We start from the raw sequence: 18,068 nt of genomic DNA, 5'->3' as shown, positions 1-18,068 counted from the left end.
ACTGATGGGTGTAAATTCTTCTTTGCACAGGAAACTATTGGGAATGCACAATGTTTGTTTCGGTGAGAGCTGCATTTTTGTGCCGCAGTCACCACTGCCTTATGGGGACGACCGATCTTTCATTCCCATAGACATTCTTTATTTCTGGGCGGCAGTTCGCTGTTTTGACAGCACCATCTGCTGCCCAGTAATGAATATATAGGTGTCTGCACCAGCAAGGCCTTCACTTGATGAACATTTGCAAGAAGTGGAAACTGTAAAGTAATGTATTTAATCTGATTGATAAAATATTTAATTCCCTTTGTTTTTAGTGCTGAAGGAGTGATGCGAACAATGGTTCCAGAAAAGTTACTCAAGGGCATGCCAATACTACAGGGACAAATTGATGCTCTACTGGAGTTTGATGTAAGTTTGCCATATGGCTGACTGCTGCGGTAATAGTTACTCCCCAGGATTCCGGTACCTATAAATGGGCCCTCTGGCTAAGAGCTGAAATGTGACAGATGCTTAGATCTGATGTTTGGAGCAAAGGGACATTTGTCCTATTGCATAGTAGGTGCGGCAGGCCTGCTATCACCAAGATACTTGCATATTACTACTTGCTGAACAATCTTTCTAGACCAGGGGTCAGCAACCTTCAGGATGCCAGCTGCTGTGAAACTACAATTCTCAGCATGCAAACATGCTCGACTGCTCTTCTAACTACTATATAGAAGTAAGAATTCTGGGAGTTGTAGTTTCTGAACAGCTGGCGTGTCGGAGGCTGCTGATCCCTGGTCACAGTAGAAACCCTTAGTATGGAGGTAAAGTTGCGGTCCACAAAAAAAAATGGATGACATCGGCATGCCATCCGTGTTTATTTATTTTTTATTTTTTTTAACAATGCCTAAAACGGACAAGAGTAGGACATGTTCTATTTTTTTTTTTTGCGAGGCTACGGAACGGACGTACTGATGCGGACTGCACACGGTGTGCTGTCCGCATTTTTTGCTGACCCATTGAAATGAATGGGTCCGCATCCTATCCGCAAAAAAAAACCGGAATGGACATGGAAACTAAATAAGTTTGTGTGCATGTATCCTTAAGCTCATTATCTGTATTCCTAACTGTATGCCGGTTAATATGCCTTTAAATTACAATTAAAATAGTCTTAATGAAGATTATAGGTAATCCTATGACTATGAAGAATGCTGGCTAAACTAACGCAGGTTTCATACTTGTAGCCCTGCAGAGCAATGAGAGAGCAAAAAACATTGTTAATATAAAGTATACGGTTTTACTGATTGCATAGTAAATGATTCAGAGGACTGAGGGAATTTGGTGGCTTCAGCTTCTGGTGGAATTGCTTGTTAGCACTAAAGCAATGAATGGCGTAAGGACTGTACGGTTCCAAATAAGCTATGTAATGTGTTACACGTCTGTCCCTGGGAGCTAGGGGAGGAGGCAGGCATTACACGGAAAGTAAAACCGCGCACTGCAGAGATTCTAACAAGCAGTAATGTATACAAATGGAGAAAAGAAACACTGGCTAAGTATTTGTCAAGTTACCTGTCCATTATATGTTCAGTTATTTGAGAAGGCAGCGGTGCTGGCAGTAGCCAAACAGCTGATCTGCGGGGGTCCCGGCTGTCAGATCCCCGCTGATCAGATGCTGATGACGTATCCAAAGGATAAGGCAAAAAAAGGCAGATATCCCCTTTAATGATGACAAATCAGTTGCGTTTTAATTCCCTGACAGCCGGCACTCCCAGCAATCAGCACCATTCATTCAGCTGCAATACCAAGCACAGCCCCATCCACTTGAATAAAAGCTATGCCTAGGCCATGTCACTGATGAATGTGACGTCACTGACCAAGAAAGAGTGCGCAGTGCTCTTCAAACAGCTGATTGGCAGGGTTGCCAGGAGTCGTATCCCCACCAATCGGATATTGATGACCTATCCTGAATATCAATATTGAGGTTCTCCGGGCTTTTAATATTGATGACCTAGCCTCAGGATAGGTCCTCAATATCACATCGGCGGGGGTCCTGTATGAGGAGACAGTGTGCACGTGCCGTCTCCCTTCTCTCTTCCTGCTCGCTGCTGTATGTCTATGGGACAGCAGCAGACAGAAAGAGAGACTGGAGACGGCACGCGCACACTACGCGCTGTCCCTTCCAACAGCTGAGGATAGCTCATCAATAGAAGAAGCCTGGACAGCCCCTTTAAAATCTCTGACAGCCCCACTTTTGTGGCGTTAAAAGAAGCAAATTATAGCACACGCAATGCCAAAATTTTGACTTTCTAAGCTTCTCATCACTTTTGTAAAGTGGCAAGAAAAGGGCAGAGCTTATGGGTGAAGTCTCCATGGCCCAGAAACTGGCATAAGTTATAGCTCAAGTCTACACCAGCTTTGAGTTTGTTGCTCCCGAAGGGCCAGAGATGCGCCATCTCGCTCTGGCCCACAGGAGATAAGGGCTTGAGTATGTATTTATCCAGCGCTGCGTTAGAGGATTCCTGATGCTTGTTGGATAATTTTCTGTTAGGAGAAATGGTGGTTTTTTTATGTAATAGGAATTGATAATTGATGCATGGCAGGTTCTGCTGTTAGCGGGGAGTCTGTTACTGAGTGATTAATTGTCATGCAGCCGATCGAGGCAATTGGCTTCTGTTCAGACACAGCGTGCATTTCTGACAGCCATATACGGTAGTTTTTAAAATATTTTATTATAAGGTTGTACAAATGTCAGTACCATAGGAAAGCAAGGTACAGAGAAGGGCGCATGCACATAGGTACATAATATACTGACATACACCTAAACATGTAACAATGTTAATTTTTAAATTAACAGGAGAATACAAGAGAGATGACATAGAATTGCATATGTAAGCAATGATAGACCTCAGCACGATTTGAGACTGTAATGCACCTTGAGTGAGGGAAGAAGCTCTGATCGCAAGGAAAACGATAGTCAATCAGTGAAGATTTCTGTATTTTTTCCATACCCCCCCCCCCTTCCCCCATACTTTTTCAAATAAGGGGGGGTTATTAATCTCCCAGTGCGCAATCTGCTCTAAGCGATACACTTGATCGCACCGAGACAGCCATTGTGAGCTAGCCGGTACTACGGTCGATTTCCAATTAGAAGCAATCAGCATCCTTGCTACTGCTAATAGCTGTTGTTGAAGGCGAATAACTTGATGGGAACTACGCTGCGGGGAATGTATTCCCAATAGGCACTTTTGTGGTATAAGTGAAAACTCACTACCCTGTAATTTGGTCAAGACATCACAAACACCTACCCAAAAGGGTTTCACTAAAGGGCACGACCACCATATGTGCAAAAAGGAGCACTTTGCACTAGAACATCTCCAGCACAATGCTGAGGACGAAGGGAACATCCTATGCAGTCTCACCGGGGTGTAATACCACCTAGTAATCAACTTGGAATAGTTTTCTTGGAGGCGCACGCACCTAGAGATTTTATTTGTTTGTGATATTAAAATGCTGGTCTCTTCTGAGGAGAACGTAAGGTTTAATTCACTTTCCCAGCTCCTAATAAAGGAAGGCTTATGCAAATTGGTCGTCTCCAGAAGCAAAGAGTATATCTTGGAATTTTTTTTACTAGGCTCTCTAATTCCCATAATCATTTGTTCGAAGTTCGTGGGGGTAATATTACTGGGTATCTGAACCCCGGCGAATGACTGCAAGAGATGGGATCTTTGGAAATGGGTTAGACCTACCATTTGGAGGTTATCAAGAACGGCCTCATCACCACCGTGAGATCCTAGTCTAAGATCCCAAACTGGAGTCGAGTTCGCCCTTGTTCTCTCGTTTATTGTTGTTCTAAATTCTGGCGTAGAGTCCCACATAACGTCCCTAACTTGCAATACAGGGGAGATTGGGCCTGTCAGTAGTTTTCCTGCCATACACTAATACCAAAATTTGAGGGTCTTGCGCGTCAGTGGATTTACTATTTGTTTTAGAATATCGGGTCTATACCTTTTGGCTAGGACTAAGGAGCGTAGTGGAATTTTTGTCAGGTCTTGTCCTAATACTACATCTAACCTCCCCGGTGGGTTATGTAGCCATTCTAAGACCCTGTATAGACCTGTAGTAGCTAAGGACATCTGGTATGCCCAGGACGCCTTCTTTCTGAGATTTAATTACCTGTCTGTAATGCAGTCTAGGCCTGGCACTGCTCCACAGAAAGCGCGTCAGGACTTTTCTTAATTGTAGAAAAAGGTTCTAGGTAGGAAGATTGGCAAATCCTGTAAATAATACAATACCTTTGGGAGTACTATTGTTTTATTAAGAGTCCTATGAACTAACCAGGAGGTAAAAGGTAAGTCCCAAGATGCAATGAGTTTGTTAACTATACGTGGTATATTTTTGTAATTTTCTGAGTATAAAGCTAAAGGACGAGAGGTGATGTTCACACCTAGGAGGGGAATACTGCGTGTTGACCAAGTAAAAGGTGTACTCAGCTCCAGATTATTCTGTGTTTGTGAGTCGAGCGTTACATTTAATACCTGTGACTTGGATAAGTTTACCTTAAAGTTGGAGAGTGTTAGACTGCAGGAAAAGCCTCAATAGGATTGGTGATAATGAGGAGGAGGTCGTCTGCAAATGCAGCTTGTGAGTGGGTGGTTCCTTTAATGGTTATGCCTTGTATCTTTTGGTCTTGCCGTACAGCTTGTAACAGCGGTTCTATGGATAGGATAAAGAGAAGTGGGGAGAGAGGACAGCCCTGCCTGGTACCATTGCTAATTTTAAAAGCTGGGGATAGTGTATTATTGACTAAGACTTGCACTGGGATTTATATACATGGCCATTACCGCATCTATAAAGCTTTCTGGGATGCCAAAACCTTTCAGGGCTTCGCCCATGTATGCCCGGTCCACTCTATCAAAAGCCTTCTCTGCATCCGTGCCAAGAAGGACTAGTGGAGTAGATGTGGAATGTGCATGTTGAATTATGTTAATCAAGCGGCTTATGTTCATTCTTCCTTCTCGCCCTCCCACAAAGCCCACCTGTTTCCATGTGAATCAGTTGAGGTAAGAGGGGTTGTAAATGTGAGACCAGCATTTTTGCCAACAATTTCAGATCCGTGTTGAGCAACTGGCACACAAGGAAGGATCTTTTCCCTCCTTGGGAATAATGGTAATTTGGGCTGCTAGCATATGTGGATGTAAAGGTTTCCCCTCCCAGATTGAATTACAAACTTGAAGGAGTTTAGGTAGTAGGATATTTTGAAAAGAGTCATAGTACTTCATAGACATTCCATCTGGGCCTGGGCTTTTATGGAGGGGAGAGTCCTTAAGGGCTTTTCTCAATTCTGTAATTGTGAACGGGTGGGATATCGCCTGCGATTGTCTTTCCATTAGCTTAGGTAGATCATGGGAGGAGATCTATTGCTTTGTATTGGTAACTCTTGTTTGTCGCTCGTGGGGAGATGACGTTAGGTTTATATTGTATAATTGGGTGTAAAGCTAGCCGCAATTTGTTCGGTGTGGTAAAGGGTTTGGCCTGTTGAGGACTTTATTTTTTGAATATATGAATGAGCCTTTCGCTTTTTCAGTTTTGATTCTGACAGCCATATAGCTTGTGCATATACACAGGAACCTTTTTTGGGGCTTTTAAGTGGGGCAGTAACTTATAGGATTTAGATCTTGGAGTTTAAGAAATTAGAAGAAAAAAAAAACCACAACTGTTACTCACCAATTAAATACCGCTCCATACCAGGGCCAATGCTTCAGGGGTTTCTGTCTGTTCCTGGGTCATCCACGTGACCACAATCACAGGTTTCAGTGGTGATGCTAGCATGTTTGGCACATGACCACAGAGGGTAGGTGGATTTAAAGGGGTTGTGTGGTTTCAGGAGGAAACTGGAAACCGCATACGATCCGAGCCGCCTGAAATAAAAAATATATTGCCTGCCTGACACATCACATGCCACCACTCCTGGCCAGGGTCTGTTTATCAGCTCGCAGCAGTGATGTCACGTCTACAACACGTGACTGCTGCAGCCAATCACTGGCCTCAGAACTGCACCCAAGAGGCAGAGATTGGCTGCAGTGGTCAGGTGTTGTTGACTCCTGCAGCTGGGTAGAAAGAGCCCAGCCGGGAGAACTGGAGCAGCGGGCAGATGGCATGGGTTGATTTTATTTTAATTTTTTTCCTGAAACTGGACAATCCCTTTAACCCCTTAGGGACGCATGACGTATCGGTACGGCATGTTTCCCGAGTCCTTAAGGACCCATGACGTACCGGTACGTCATGTGGTGTTCCGATCACTGCCGTGCGGCTGGCAGTGATCGGAACCCGGTGCCTGCTCAAATCATTGAGCAGGCACCTCGGCTAAATGTGACCCCCCCCATGTCGGCGATCGCAACAAACCGCAGGTCAATTCAGACCTGCGGTTTGTTGCGCTTTCTGCAGTTTCTGATCGCTGCGGTCCCTGACCGCGGCGATCAGAAACTTTAGTGTGGCAAAAATATATATTTATCACCCCCCCTGCACCTCTGAATGATTTTAGCCCGGTGGGAGGTGCAGGGGGGGGTTGCGGGCGGTGCGGGAGGCGGGCGGTGCGGCAGGCGGGATCGCGATCCCCCGCCCGCCTCCCATTGAATAATCGTTGGTGTACAGTGGATATACCAGGGTGCCAGCACATTGCTGGCACCCTGGTATAAACGGCTGACATCGGTGATGCGATGTCAGCCGTTTAACCCTTTCCATACAGCGGTCCGTACGGACCGCTGTATGGAAAAGGTTAACAGCTCAGGGAGCTCCCTCTCCGATCGGGGGGCTGCTGTGCCTTTGCAGCCCCCCGATGGAGTGGGAGAGAGCCCCCAGACAGCCCCCTGCAGCCCCGTGCTCACCCTTCCCCGTCTGCGAAGTTCTGAGCAGACGGGGAAGGTTCCCATGGCAACAGGACGCCTGCTCAGGCGTCCTGCTGTCCATGGTGCTGAACAGATCTGTGCTGAAGGCAGAGATCTGTTCAGTGTAAGTAAAATACAGTGCAGTACCCTATATAGAGTACAGTACTGTATTATACAGACATCAGACCTACTGGATCTTCAAGAACCAAGTGGGTCTGGGTAAAAAAAAAAGTAAAAAAAGTGAAAAAAAAAGTAAAAATCAAAAAACACATTTATCACTGATTAAAAATGAAAAAAATTAAAATCCCTACACATGTTTGGTATCGCCGCGTCCGTAACGACCTGATCTATAAAACGGTCATGTTACTTTACCCGAACGGTGAACGCCATAAAAATAAAAAATAAAAAACTATGATGAAATTGAAATTTTGCCCACCTTACTTCCCAAAAAAAGGTAATAAAAGTGATCAAAAAAGTCGCATGTACGCCAAAATTGTAACAATCAAATCGTCATCTCATCCCGCAAAAAATGAGACCCTACTTAAGATAATCGCCCAAAAACTGAAAAAATTATGGCTCTTAGACTATGGAAACACTAAAACATTATTTTTTTGGTTTCAAAAATGAAATCATTGTGTAGAACTTACATAAATTAAAAAAAAGTATACATATTAGGTATCGCCGCGTCAGTATCGACCGGCTCTATAAAAATATCACATGACCTAACCCCTCAGGTGACCACCGTAAAAAAAAAAAAAAAAAAAACGGTGTAAAAAAAGCAATTTTTTGTCATCTTACGTCACAAAAAGTGTAATATCAAGCGATCAAAAAGTCATATGCACCCCAAAATAGTGCAAATCAAACCATCATCTCATCCCGCAAAAAATGAGACCCTACTTAAGATAATCGCCCAAAAACTGAAAAAACTATGGCTCTTAGACTATGGAGACACAAAAACTTTTTTTGTTTTAAAAATGAAATCATTGGGTAAAACTTACATAAATTAAAAAAATTGTATACATATTAGGTATCGCCGCGTCCGTGACAACCTGCTCTATTAAATTACCACATGATCTAACCTGTCAGATGAATGTTGTAAATAACAAAAAAAAAAAAACGGTGCCAAAAAAGCTAATTCTTGTTACCTTGCCGCACAAAAAGTGTAATATAGAGCGACCAAAAATCATATGTACCCTAAACTAGTACCAACAATACTGCCACCCTATCCCGTAGTTTCTAAAATGGGGTCACTTTTCTGGAGTTTCTACTCTAGGGGTGCATCAGGGGGGCTTCAAATGGGACAAAAACAGTCCAGCAAAACCTGCCTTCCAAAAACCGTATGGCATTCCTTTCCTTCTGCGCCCTGCCGTGTGCCCGTACAGCGGTTTACGACCACATATGGGGTGTTTCTGTAAACTACAGAATCAGGGCCATAAATAATGAGTTTTGTTTGGCTGTTAACCCTTGCTTTGTAACTGGAAAAAAAATATTAAAATAGAAAATCTGCCAAAAAAGTAAAATTTTGAAATTGTATCTCTATTTTCCATTAAATCTTGTGCAACACCTAAAGGGTTAACAAAGTTTGTAAAATCAGTTTTGAATACCTTGAGGGGTGTAGTTTCTTAGATGGGGTCACTTTTATGGAGTTTCTACTCTATTGTTGCATCAGGGGGGCTTCAAATGGGACATGGTGTCAAAAAACCAGTCCAGCAAAATCTGTCTTCCAAAAACCAAACGGCGCACCTTTCACTGTACGCCCCGCTGTGTGGCCGTACAGTAGTTTACGGCCACATATGGGGTGTTTCTGTAAACGGCAGAGTCAGGGCAATAAAGATACAGTCTTGTTTGGCTGTTAACCCTTGCTTTGTTAGTGGAAAAAATGGGTTAAAATGGAAAATTAGGCAAAAAAAATGAAATTCTCAAATTTCATCCCCATTTGCCAATAACTCTTGTGCAACACCTAAAGGGTTAACGAAGTTTGTAAAATCAGTTTTGAATACCTTGAGGGGTGTAGTTTCTTAGATGGGGTCATTTTTGGGTGGTTTCTATTATGTAAGCCTCGCAAAGTGACTTCAGACCTGAACTGGTCCCTAAAAATTGAGTTTTTGTAAATTTCTGAAAAATTTCAAGATTTGCTTCTAAACTTCTAAGCCTTATAACATCCCCAAAAAATAAAATATCATTCCCAAAACAATTCAAACATGAAGTAGACATATGGGGAATGTAAAGTCATCACAATTTTTGGGGGTATTACTATGTATTACAGAAGTAGAGAAACTGAAACTTTGAAATTTGCAAATTTTTCAAATTTTTGGGTAAATTAGGTATTATTTTGAGCAAAAAAAAAAAATTTTTTGACTTCATTTTACCAGTGTCATGAAGTACAATATGTGACGAAAAAACTATCTCAGAACGGCCTGGATAAGTCAAAGCGTTTTAAAGTTATCAGCACTTAAAGTGACACTGGTCAGATTTGCAAAAAATGGCCAAGTCCTTAAGATGAAATAGGGCTGAGTCCTTAAGGGGTTAACTGCACATGGTCTTTTTGAACATGACATTTGTTTTACTAGATTATCACTACCTCTGCAGGCTGCTTTTTTAATCTCATGATTGTTTTTTTTTGTCCACAGGTTCACCCTAATGAATTGACCAATGGGGTTATAAATGCTGCTTTTATGCTTCTTTTTAAAGATCTTATCAAGTTGTTTGCATGCTACAATGATGGAATAATTAATTTATTGGGTGAGTATGTGTCATATTTGCACTGCTAGCTTAGGCTACTTTCACACTCGCGTTTTGGGTGCATCAGTCATGGATCTGCAAAAACGGATCCGTTGCAATGATACAACCGCATGCATCCGTCATGAACAGATCCTGTTGTATTATGTCTTCTATAGCCATGACGGATCAGTCATGAACTCCATTGAAAGTCAATGGGAGACAGATCCATTTTCTATTGTGCCAGATTGTGTCATAGAAAACGGATCCGTCCCCATTGACTTATATTGTAAGCCAGGACGTATCCGTTTGGCTCAGTTTCGTCAAGCGGACAGCAAAACGCTGCAGACAGTGTTTTGGTGTCCGCCTCCAGAGTGGAGACTGATCGGAGGTAAACTGATGTATTCTGAGCGGATCCTTTTCTATTCAGAATGCATTAGGGAAAAACTGATCTGTTTTGGACCGCTTGTGAGAGCCCTGAACGGATCTCACAAACGGAAAGCCAAAACGCCAGTGTGAAAGTAGCCGTAGAGTTATAAATTTAAAAGTAGTAATTCTCTAATGCACAGTAGTAAGGCCTTCACACCGGCAGCATGGGTTCCATTTTTACAGGATCCATGACAGGTTTGACCTATTTGAGGGTCCGTTTAGGTTTCCATTTCTTTTACCACTCCCAACATGCCTGGACAGTCTACAACTATTACAGCATGCTGGGAGTTGTAGTTTTGCAACAGCTGGAGGGCTGCAGGTTGAGCATCTCTGGTTTAGCAGGTATTTGGCCTGTAGTGGACACTTGACCGATCAGAGCCAGTGTGAAAAGTGTCAAATCCCCCCATTCCCAGTTGTCCCTGATGTTCCCTGTTGGTTTTGTATGGTTGTGTTCTCTATGAATAGTATACCTTTTATGGCCTTTTCTTTTCGTATGCCTTACTCAAAATATCATCCAAAAGTCCTTCACTTATCTGAACCTTGCTGTATAAAGCTGGCCATACGTTATGGATTTCAGGTGGCCATTTTCTGGAAGACTTTAACCTGTGGAGGTTGTTTCTAAATGATAAAACAAGAGCTTGAACAAATGATGAGAAGCAGATCTGCTGTTCACTTCTCTGTTCCTTCACTCGACAATGACAGAAAAATATAACATAGCAACATTGTTCTGCATCTCTCTAGCTACTTCGTGTCCTGGAATGGCGCCTGTGGTCAGCAGTAAATTGTCTAAATTGCCCTTTTTGGCTATCCAAAATCTCCAGCATAGGGACATCTCAAAGCAAAAGTGTGTGGCTTAGGGTCCATTCACACATCCGGACCCTAAGCCACCGGCAATGTGTGTTCCGCATTTTGCGGACCGCACATCGCCGGCACTATAATAGAAAATGCCTAATCTTGTCCGCAATTGCGGACAAGAATAGGACATGTTCTATTTTTTTCGGGAACGGAATTGCGGACCCGGAAGTGCGGATCTGCATTTCCGGATCCGGACAGCACATTGTGTGGCCCCATAGAAATGATAGGGGCAAAATGTGGAACTGAATTGTGGATGTATGAATGGAGCCTTATAGTTCTACTCTAAGAAAACTATATTACATATAATTTCCCTTGTGTGTTTTTTTTTTTTTTCTCACGTATCAGAGAAATTCTTTGAAATGAAGAAAGGCCAATGCAAGGATGCTCTAGAGATTTACAAGCGGTTCCTGACCAGAATGACAAGAGTTTCAGAGTTTATGAAAATTGCAGAGGTAAGCTGTATAAAAGAATTCCTCTAATCCCCAGTAGTCTGATGTAGAAATGTACTACACATGCTGCTTGCTGATAAAGCGCCTGGACATCGCTGCAGAGTTCTGCATTTCCCAAATTGTGTTCTTCTTATGTTGCTTTGTAAACCTCATAAGTTTCTCAGTATGTGGCACTGATATGTTTCCTTTGTGTTACAGCAGGTTGGCATTGATAAAGGTGACATGCCTGATCTTACTCAGGTGAGGAGTATAAAATGCTATGTGATGTTTACAATGAAGCCATGCTTGTGTATCATTACAGGCTATTGACGCCTTTGGGAGCAATTTTTATTATTGCATTTAACTCATTTTGAGCTAAAAATCATTGTTTCAATTGGTCTTTATTAAAAATTTTCAACAGTTTCTTTTTTTTCCTCTAGAGAGTTCACTTTGAGTACATCTGCAGACTATTGCTTCCCCCTTCTCACTGAGTCAGAGAGCTGGTCTGACTGTTTGAGTCCATCAGAGCAGCTCCCTGATGGATTCAGTGTGTAGTCTGTAGATGTAGTGAAAGTAAAAGCTGTAGAGGAAAAACTATTGACAATTTAAAGACCAAATGAAAAAAAGATTTTTAGCCCAAAATGAGTAAAATGCAATGATGAAAAATTGCCACCAAATGTGTCCACAGCCTTTTAGGAGGTTTCTGTGCAGTCCCGGTTTCTGAGCTGGGATCGTGTTGCCTATGCTTTATAGTATATTCCCACGTGCTGTTGTAGAAATTTCGATGACTGAAAAGTCTGTTCTATATTTGGGATAAGGGTTTGCGCATGGATGTGTGAACATACCCTTATGGGTGCAGTTGCTGTTTTCCAATGAGGCCGCCTGTGGATGCATTACTCAGACAGTGTAGACAGCAGCTCCATAGACTTGCTGCAGATGGTTTTTGATTTATTCATTAATTACCCAGCATTAGTTTTAGGATAAAAAGATTAATAAGGATCCGTCACCTTTCCTGAGAATGTCTATTTTTAGTAAATACTGTATTTTTGTAAAATAACAAATCTGGAGCATCTTTTTTCCAAACTTTGCACTGTGCTATTCCTCTGTTATTCCTCTTTCAGCTATGTAGGGGCCTGCCCCTAGCTGGAAACACCCAATTGTTCATTTCTAGGAGGAATAACAGGAATGGCACAACACAGAGTTATAATATAGTCTGTGTCCAATGTGTGTGTGCAGTCCAGGAAAAATGGTTCCTGTGACGGCTGCATATCCCGGCCTGACCATGGCTTGGCTGTCTTGGACTCACTGGGGCACATTTACTATAGTGTCCTCGCCTGTTTTCCTAAGTAAAGAGCCTGTTTATAACTGTCTTTTATACAAGTCTTCTTTTTACAACTGATTTTGCACCTATTTTGGTGGCATTTCCACTTGTTGCGCCTATTGAGTTTTAAGACTTGGGGTCCATTCACCCGTCCGCAAAAAAAGGACACCGGCCATGTGCGTTCCGCATTTTGCGGACCGCACATGGCTGGCACTATAATGGAAATGCCTTTTCTTGTCCGTGTCTGCGGATAGGACAAGAATAGAACTTGTTCTATTTTTTTGAAAATGAATGGGTCCGCACCCGTTCAGCAAAATTGCGGACGTGTGAATGGACCCTAATTCAGAAGCTTTCAAACTTTTGCCGACCTACCGTATTTATATAGATGCGCCTTTTTTTCCTGAATTAGGCGCACAAACCAGTCTTATTTCTACTCCACTCCTGACCAGGCTTATTCTTCCAGTCTGTGTTGACTTTTTTTTCCGGTCACTTGCAGAAACCAATGAGACAAGTCTTGGTAAATATGTACCTGTCAAAATTGTTATTTCATGGGACACGTCAGGAGAGCTGATACAGTGCCTTGCAACAGTGTTCACCCGCCTTGACTTTTTTCGTATTTTGTTACATTACAGCCTTAAGTTCAATGTTTTGTTAATCTGAATTTTATGTGATGGATCAGAACACAATAGTCTAAGTTGGTAAAGTGAAATGAGAAAAATATATAAATAAGACTATTGTTTAGAAATAGAAAACAGAAAATTGGCATGTTAGGAAGCCCATAAAAAGCTCTGGTGCAACCAATTACCTTCAGAAGTCACATAATTAGTGAAATGATGTCACCTGTGTACAATCGAAGTGTCACATGATCTGTCATTACATCTACATACCTTTTGTGAAAGGCTCCAAAGGCTGCAACACCTAAGCAAGAGGCATCACTAACCAAACACTGCCATGAAGACCAAGGAACTCTCCAAACAAGTAAGGGACAATGTTGTTGAGAAGTACAAGTCAGGGTTAGGTTATAAAAAATAGCCAAATCTTTGATGATCCCTAGGAGCACCATCAAATCTATCATAACCAAATGGAAAGAACATGGCACAACAGCAAACCTGCCAAGAGAGGGCACCCACCAAAACTCATGGACCGGGCAAGGAGGGCATTAATCAGAGAGGCAGCACAGAGACCTATGGTAACCCTGGAGGAGCTGCAGAGTTCCACAGCAGAGACTGGAGTATCTGTACATAGGACGACAATAAGCTGTACGCTCCATAGAGTTGGGCTTTATGGCAGAGTGGCCAGAAGAAAGCCATTACTTTCAGCTAAAAACAATAAGGCACATTGTGAGTTTGCGAAAAGGCGTGTGGGAGACTCCCAAAATGTATGGAGGAAGGTGCTCTAATAAAATAAATCTTCAATGTTGTGGGCATGCTCTGTAAATTAAATGATGCCAATCCTCAATCCGGGTTAATTCCAGGTTGTGAGGCACCAAAACACGAAAAAAGTCATGGGGGGTGAATACTTTTGCAAGGCACTGTAAGTCCTCTGTAATATCACGAGCTGCTGCGCGAACAGACTTTCCAGCCATGTACAGCTGATCACCATCAGGAACGTCGGCCCCACTGGAGACCTCAATTTAATTACTTTCTAATTTTCCTAATCTATTTACCACAGACACGCAAACAGACACCAGGGCCAATTTATTCTAAAGCCATTTAATCTACCCGTGTGTTTTTCGAGGGCACTGGGAGAGCCCATAAAATGCCCTGTAGACGCATTCATATCATTACATTACAGCTGAGCGTATGAGGAAGGGAATTCATTCTGCTTTCAGATTATGATGTCATGTTAGACGAGCTTCAACGTTAACTATAACTTTTTTTTCCTTTTAAGGACGGTATCGTCGATGAGCCGGTAATTTAGGCGCTAAGTTTTAGTATTAATACTTTGCTTTCAGCGTGTCCTTACTCACTTCCTATAATCTACTTTTTAGTGAGATAAGACCTGCATTACCTTTAATCTCCTCAGACTGGTAGCAGAACCTTTAGGCTAACTGCACGCAGGTGCGGGTGGACCTGCAGAAATTCCACACAAACTTCCATACATTTCTGCACCAAAATCTGAATGTGTTACATGCGGATTTGATGCTATTTTTGCCTCATATTTCACCCGCCTATTGAAAAGAATCCGTACCAGAAATCGCACAAACAGTTGACAGATTTCAAGATCCGCACGGCAGGTCAATTTCCGCACAGAGTAAAAAAAATCTAAGTGTACATGACATTTGTCTAATCTGCGTAATACGTATCGTGTGCAGGTAGCCTGACTGATTTGTCTGTAATACACAGTCTAAATATCAAATTATTATTTTTATTTTTTTATCTGAAAATGAATATGATAAATTGCTGAATTCTGAAAGTATATGTTACATACTGGAGGCTGCAACCTGCATGCACATACTTGGCTACATTGGTAGAAGCTTTTATAAAGCCAGACTCCTGGCGAGATTAGATCTAAAACGTTGTACTGATGGTCAGATGGTAGCATTGATAAAAGAAGTAAAAAGAATGTAGCACTGACCTAAATCATAGCTGAATGGCCGAGGGCTGTATAAACCACAGCGTTCTCTACAGTCAAATGTGAAAGGGATCCATTCACACTCCTGTAACAGAACACCACTAAACCACTGCATGGACAGCAGTATAATAGAACAATCGCTGACTATGGGTGTGTTCTCTCATATGGATTTTGATGCAGGTTTTTTTTTCCACCTTTATTTAAAGACAGGATATTTTTGCTATTAAATGTAATTTTTAGAAAGTAGGTGTGAACAGTGGCTCAACTTTCCCAGAACAATAGAACTGGTGCTCACTCCAAAGACACACCCAAGTCTAAGAATAAATGTAAAATATGAGATAATGGAGGGCACACAATATCTAGTGCTGCATGAACGACCCAATTACATAAACCTTTATTATACAAAGAGAAAATGCAGAAAGAATAAATGAGTAGCTAAAGTAAAACTCTTAGACTGAGTTCACACAGGCGAGATTTCTGCGCGGGTGCAATGCATGAGGTGAACGCATTGCACCCGCACTGAATCCGGGCCCATTCATTTCTGTGGGGCTGTGAGCAGTGATTTTCACGCATCACTTATGCGTTGCGTGAAAATCGCAGCATGCTCTATATTGTGCGTTTATCACGCAACGCAGGCCCCATAGAAGTGAATGGGGCTGAGTGAAAATCGCAAGCATCCGCAAACAAGTGCGGATGCGGTGCAATTTTCACGCATGGTTGCTAAGATGACAGTCTATTCACTGTATTTATTTTCCCTTTATAACCTGTTATAAGGGAAAATAATAGCATTCTTTAATACAGAATGCTTAGTACAAGGTCAATTGAGGGTTAAAAAAATAATAATAATTAACTCGCCTCCTCCTGTTGATCGCGTAGTTGCCGATCTCTTCTTACTTCTTTAATCCTGAGCTGCCGGCTAAAGGACCTGTGGTGACGTTACATCACATGGTCCATCACCGTGGTTATGGACCATGTGATTAGACCATGTGATGTAACATCACCACAGGTCCTTTAGCCGGCAGCTCATGATTAAAGAAGTAAGAAGAGATCGGCAACTACGTGATCAACTGGAGGAGGTGAGTTAATTATTTTTTTATTTTTTAACCCTTAAATGACCTTGTACTAAGCATTCTGTATTAAAGAATGCTATTATTTTCCCTTTATAACCATGTTATAAGGGAAAATAATTACATCTACACACCACCTAACCCAAACCTGAACTTCAGTGAAGAAGTTCGGGTCTGGGTACCACATTCAGTTTTTTATCACGCGCGTGCAAAACGCATTGCACCCACGCGATAAAAACTGAACAACTGAATGCAATCGCAGTCACTGCAATTGCGTACCTACTCGCGCGGGTTTGCCGCAGTGCACCTGGAACGCATCCTGAACAAATCCGTCACGCCCGTGTGAACTCAGCCTTAGGCCTATTGCACACGACCGTATGGCTTTTTCAGTGTTTTGCGGTCCGTTTCTCATGGATCCGTTGTTCCGTTTTTTTGTTTCTGTTTTTCGGTTCCGTTTTTCCGTATGGCATATACAGTAATTACATAGATAAAATTGGGCTGGGCATAACATTTTCAATAGATGGTTCAGCAAAAAATGGAACGGAAACGGAAGACATACGGATGCATTTCCGTATGTGTTCCGTTTTTTTTGCGGACCCATTGACTTGAATGGAGCCACGGAACGTGATTTGCGGGCAATAATAGGACATGTTCTATGTTAGAACGGAAAAACGGAAACGGAATGCATATGGAGTACATTCTGTTTTTTTGCGGAACCATTGAAATGAATGGTTCCGTATACGGAACGCAAAAAACGGCCAGTAAACGGGGAAAAAAAACCGCCGTGTGCAGGAGGCCTTAGGGTACTTTCACACTTGCGGCAGAGGAATCCGGCAAAACATATGCCACCTGATTGCATTTTAAGACTGATCAGGATCCTGATCAGTCTTACAAATGCATTGCAAGAACAGATCCGTCTGTCCGTTTGTCATACGGACAAACGGATCCGTTTCAATTCTTTCACATTTTTAGCAGTCTGCGCATGCCAGACTGGAAGGACTGATCCGGCATTGCGGTATTTTGAATGCCGGATCCGGCAAGTCTTCCGTTTTTTTGACCCGCGATAAAACCGTAGCATGCTGCGGTATTATCTCCATCCTGATCAGTCAAAACGACTGAACTGAAGACATCCTGATGCATCCTGAACGGATTACTCTCTATTCAGAATCCATAGGGATATGCCTGATCAGTTCTTTTCCGGTATAGAGCCCCTGTGACGGAACTCTGTGCCGGAAAAGAAAAACGCAAGTGTGAAAGTAGCCTTAAAAACTTGCATATTTCATTTACTTCCATTCGGTTGATGAGTTGATATATTGGCTTGTATATTGGTAACCGCAATGGGAGTAACAACCTGCTGGCTGATAATCCTATCTACCGAACAATAGTCCTTCAGTTCATCCACAGTGTGGTAAGTTTGCAATCCATCAAATGTGTGGTGCAGGCAGTCTTAATATTTCACACTATGACCACAAAGTCCAAATCCACTACAGCGCTTCTACAATTTGGTGTCAATTTGTCGGTCCGCCTTATTAGAAGAGTGTTTTCTCTTTTCACTCTTATTATTTCTATAAACTACCGTATATAAGAGAAATGTGATTATATATATTTTCAAAGTGACCGATGTAAGGTCAGGGTTTACATCAATGAAAATATTCTTTGCTATTCCCGTGATCCGTTACTCCCATTGCGGTTACGAATATACCAACTCTTATCAACCCAATGGGAGTAAATGACATACGCAAGTTTCTAAGAGTTTTACTTTAGCTATTCATTTATTCTTCCTGCATTTTCTCTTTGTATAATAAATGTTTGT

General features: G+C 42.2%; 1 protein-coding gene across 9 annotated transcripts in view; it reads left to right on the top strand.

Moving 5' to 3' along the window:
• SNAP91 (synaptosome associated protein 91) overlaps positions 1-18,068 on the top strand; it is a 203,847-nt gene that overhangs the window by 116,781 nt on the left and 68,998 nt on the right. For 6 of the 9 annotated variants that reach the window (XM_040428709.1, XM_040428712.1, XM_040428711.1 and 3 more), the window contains exons 6-10: positions 312-405; positions 9,494-9,605; positions 11,211-11,317; positions 11,513-11,554; positions 14,505-14,525. In XM_040428709.1, the coding sequence (XP_040284643.1) occupies positions 312-405; positions 9,494-9,605; positions 11,211-11,317; positions 11,513-11,554; positions 14,505-14,525 (376 nt within the window). The remainder of the gene's footprint in view (positions 1-311; positions 406-9,493; positions 9,606-11,210; positions 11,318-11,512; positions 11,555-14,504; positions 14,526-18,068) is intronic. The other 3 variants (XM_040428705.1, XM_040428707.1, XM_040428706.1) reach the window with 3 other exon arrangements.

The sequence above is a fragment of the Bufo bufo genome, chromosome 4 (assembly GCF_905171765.1).
Source record: "Bufo bufo chromosome 4, aBufBuf1.1, whole genome shotgun sequence".
NCBI classification, from domain to species: Eukaryota; Metazoa; Chordata; class Amphibia; order Anura; family Bufonidae; genus Bufo; species Bufo bufo.
The sequence above is the reverse complement of the archived record's forward strand: the minus strand, read 5'-3'. Positions and strand labels throughout refer to the sequence as shown.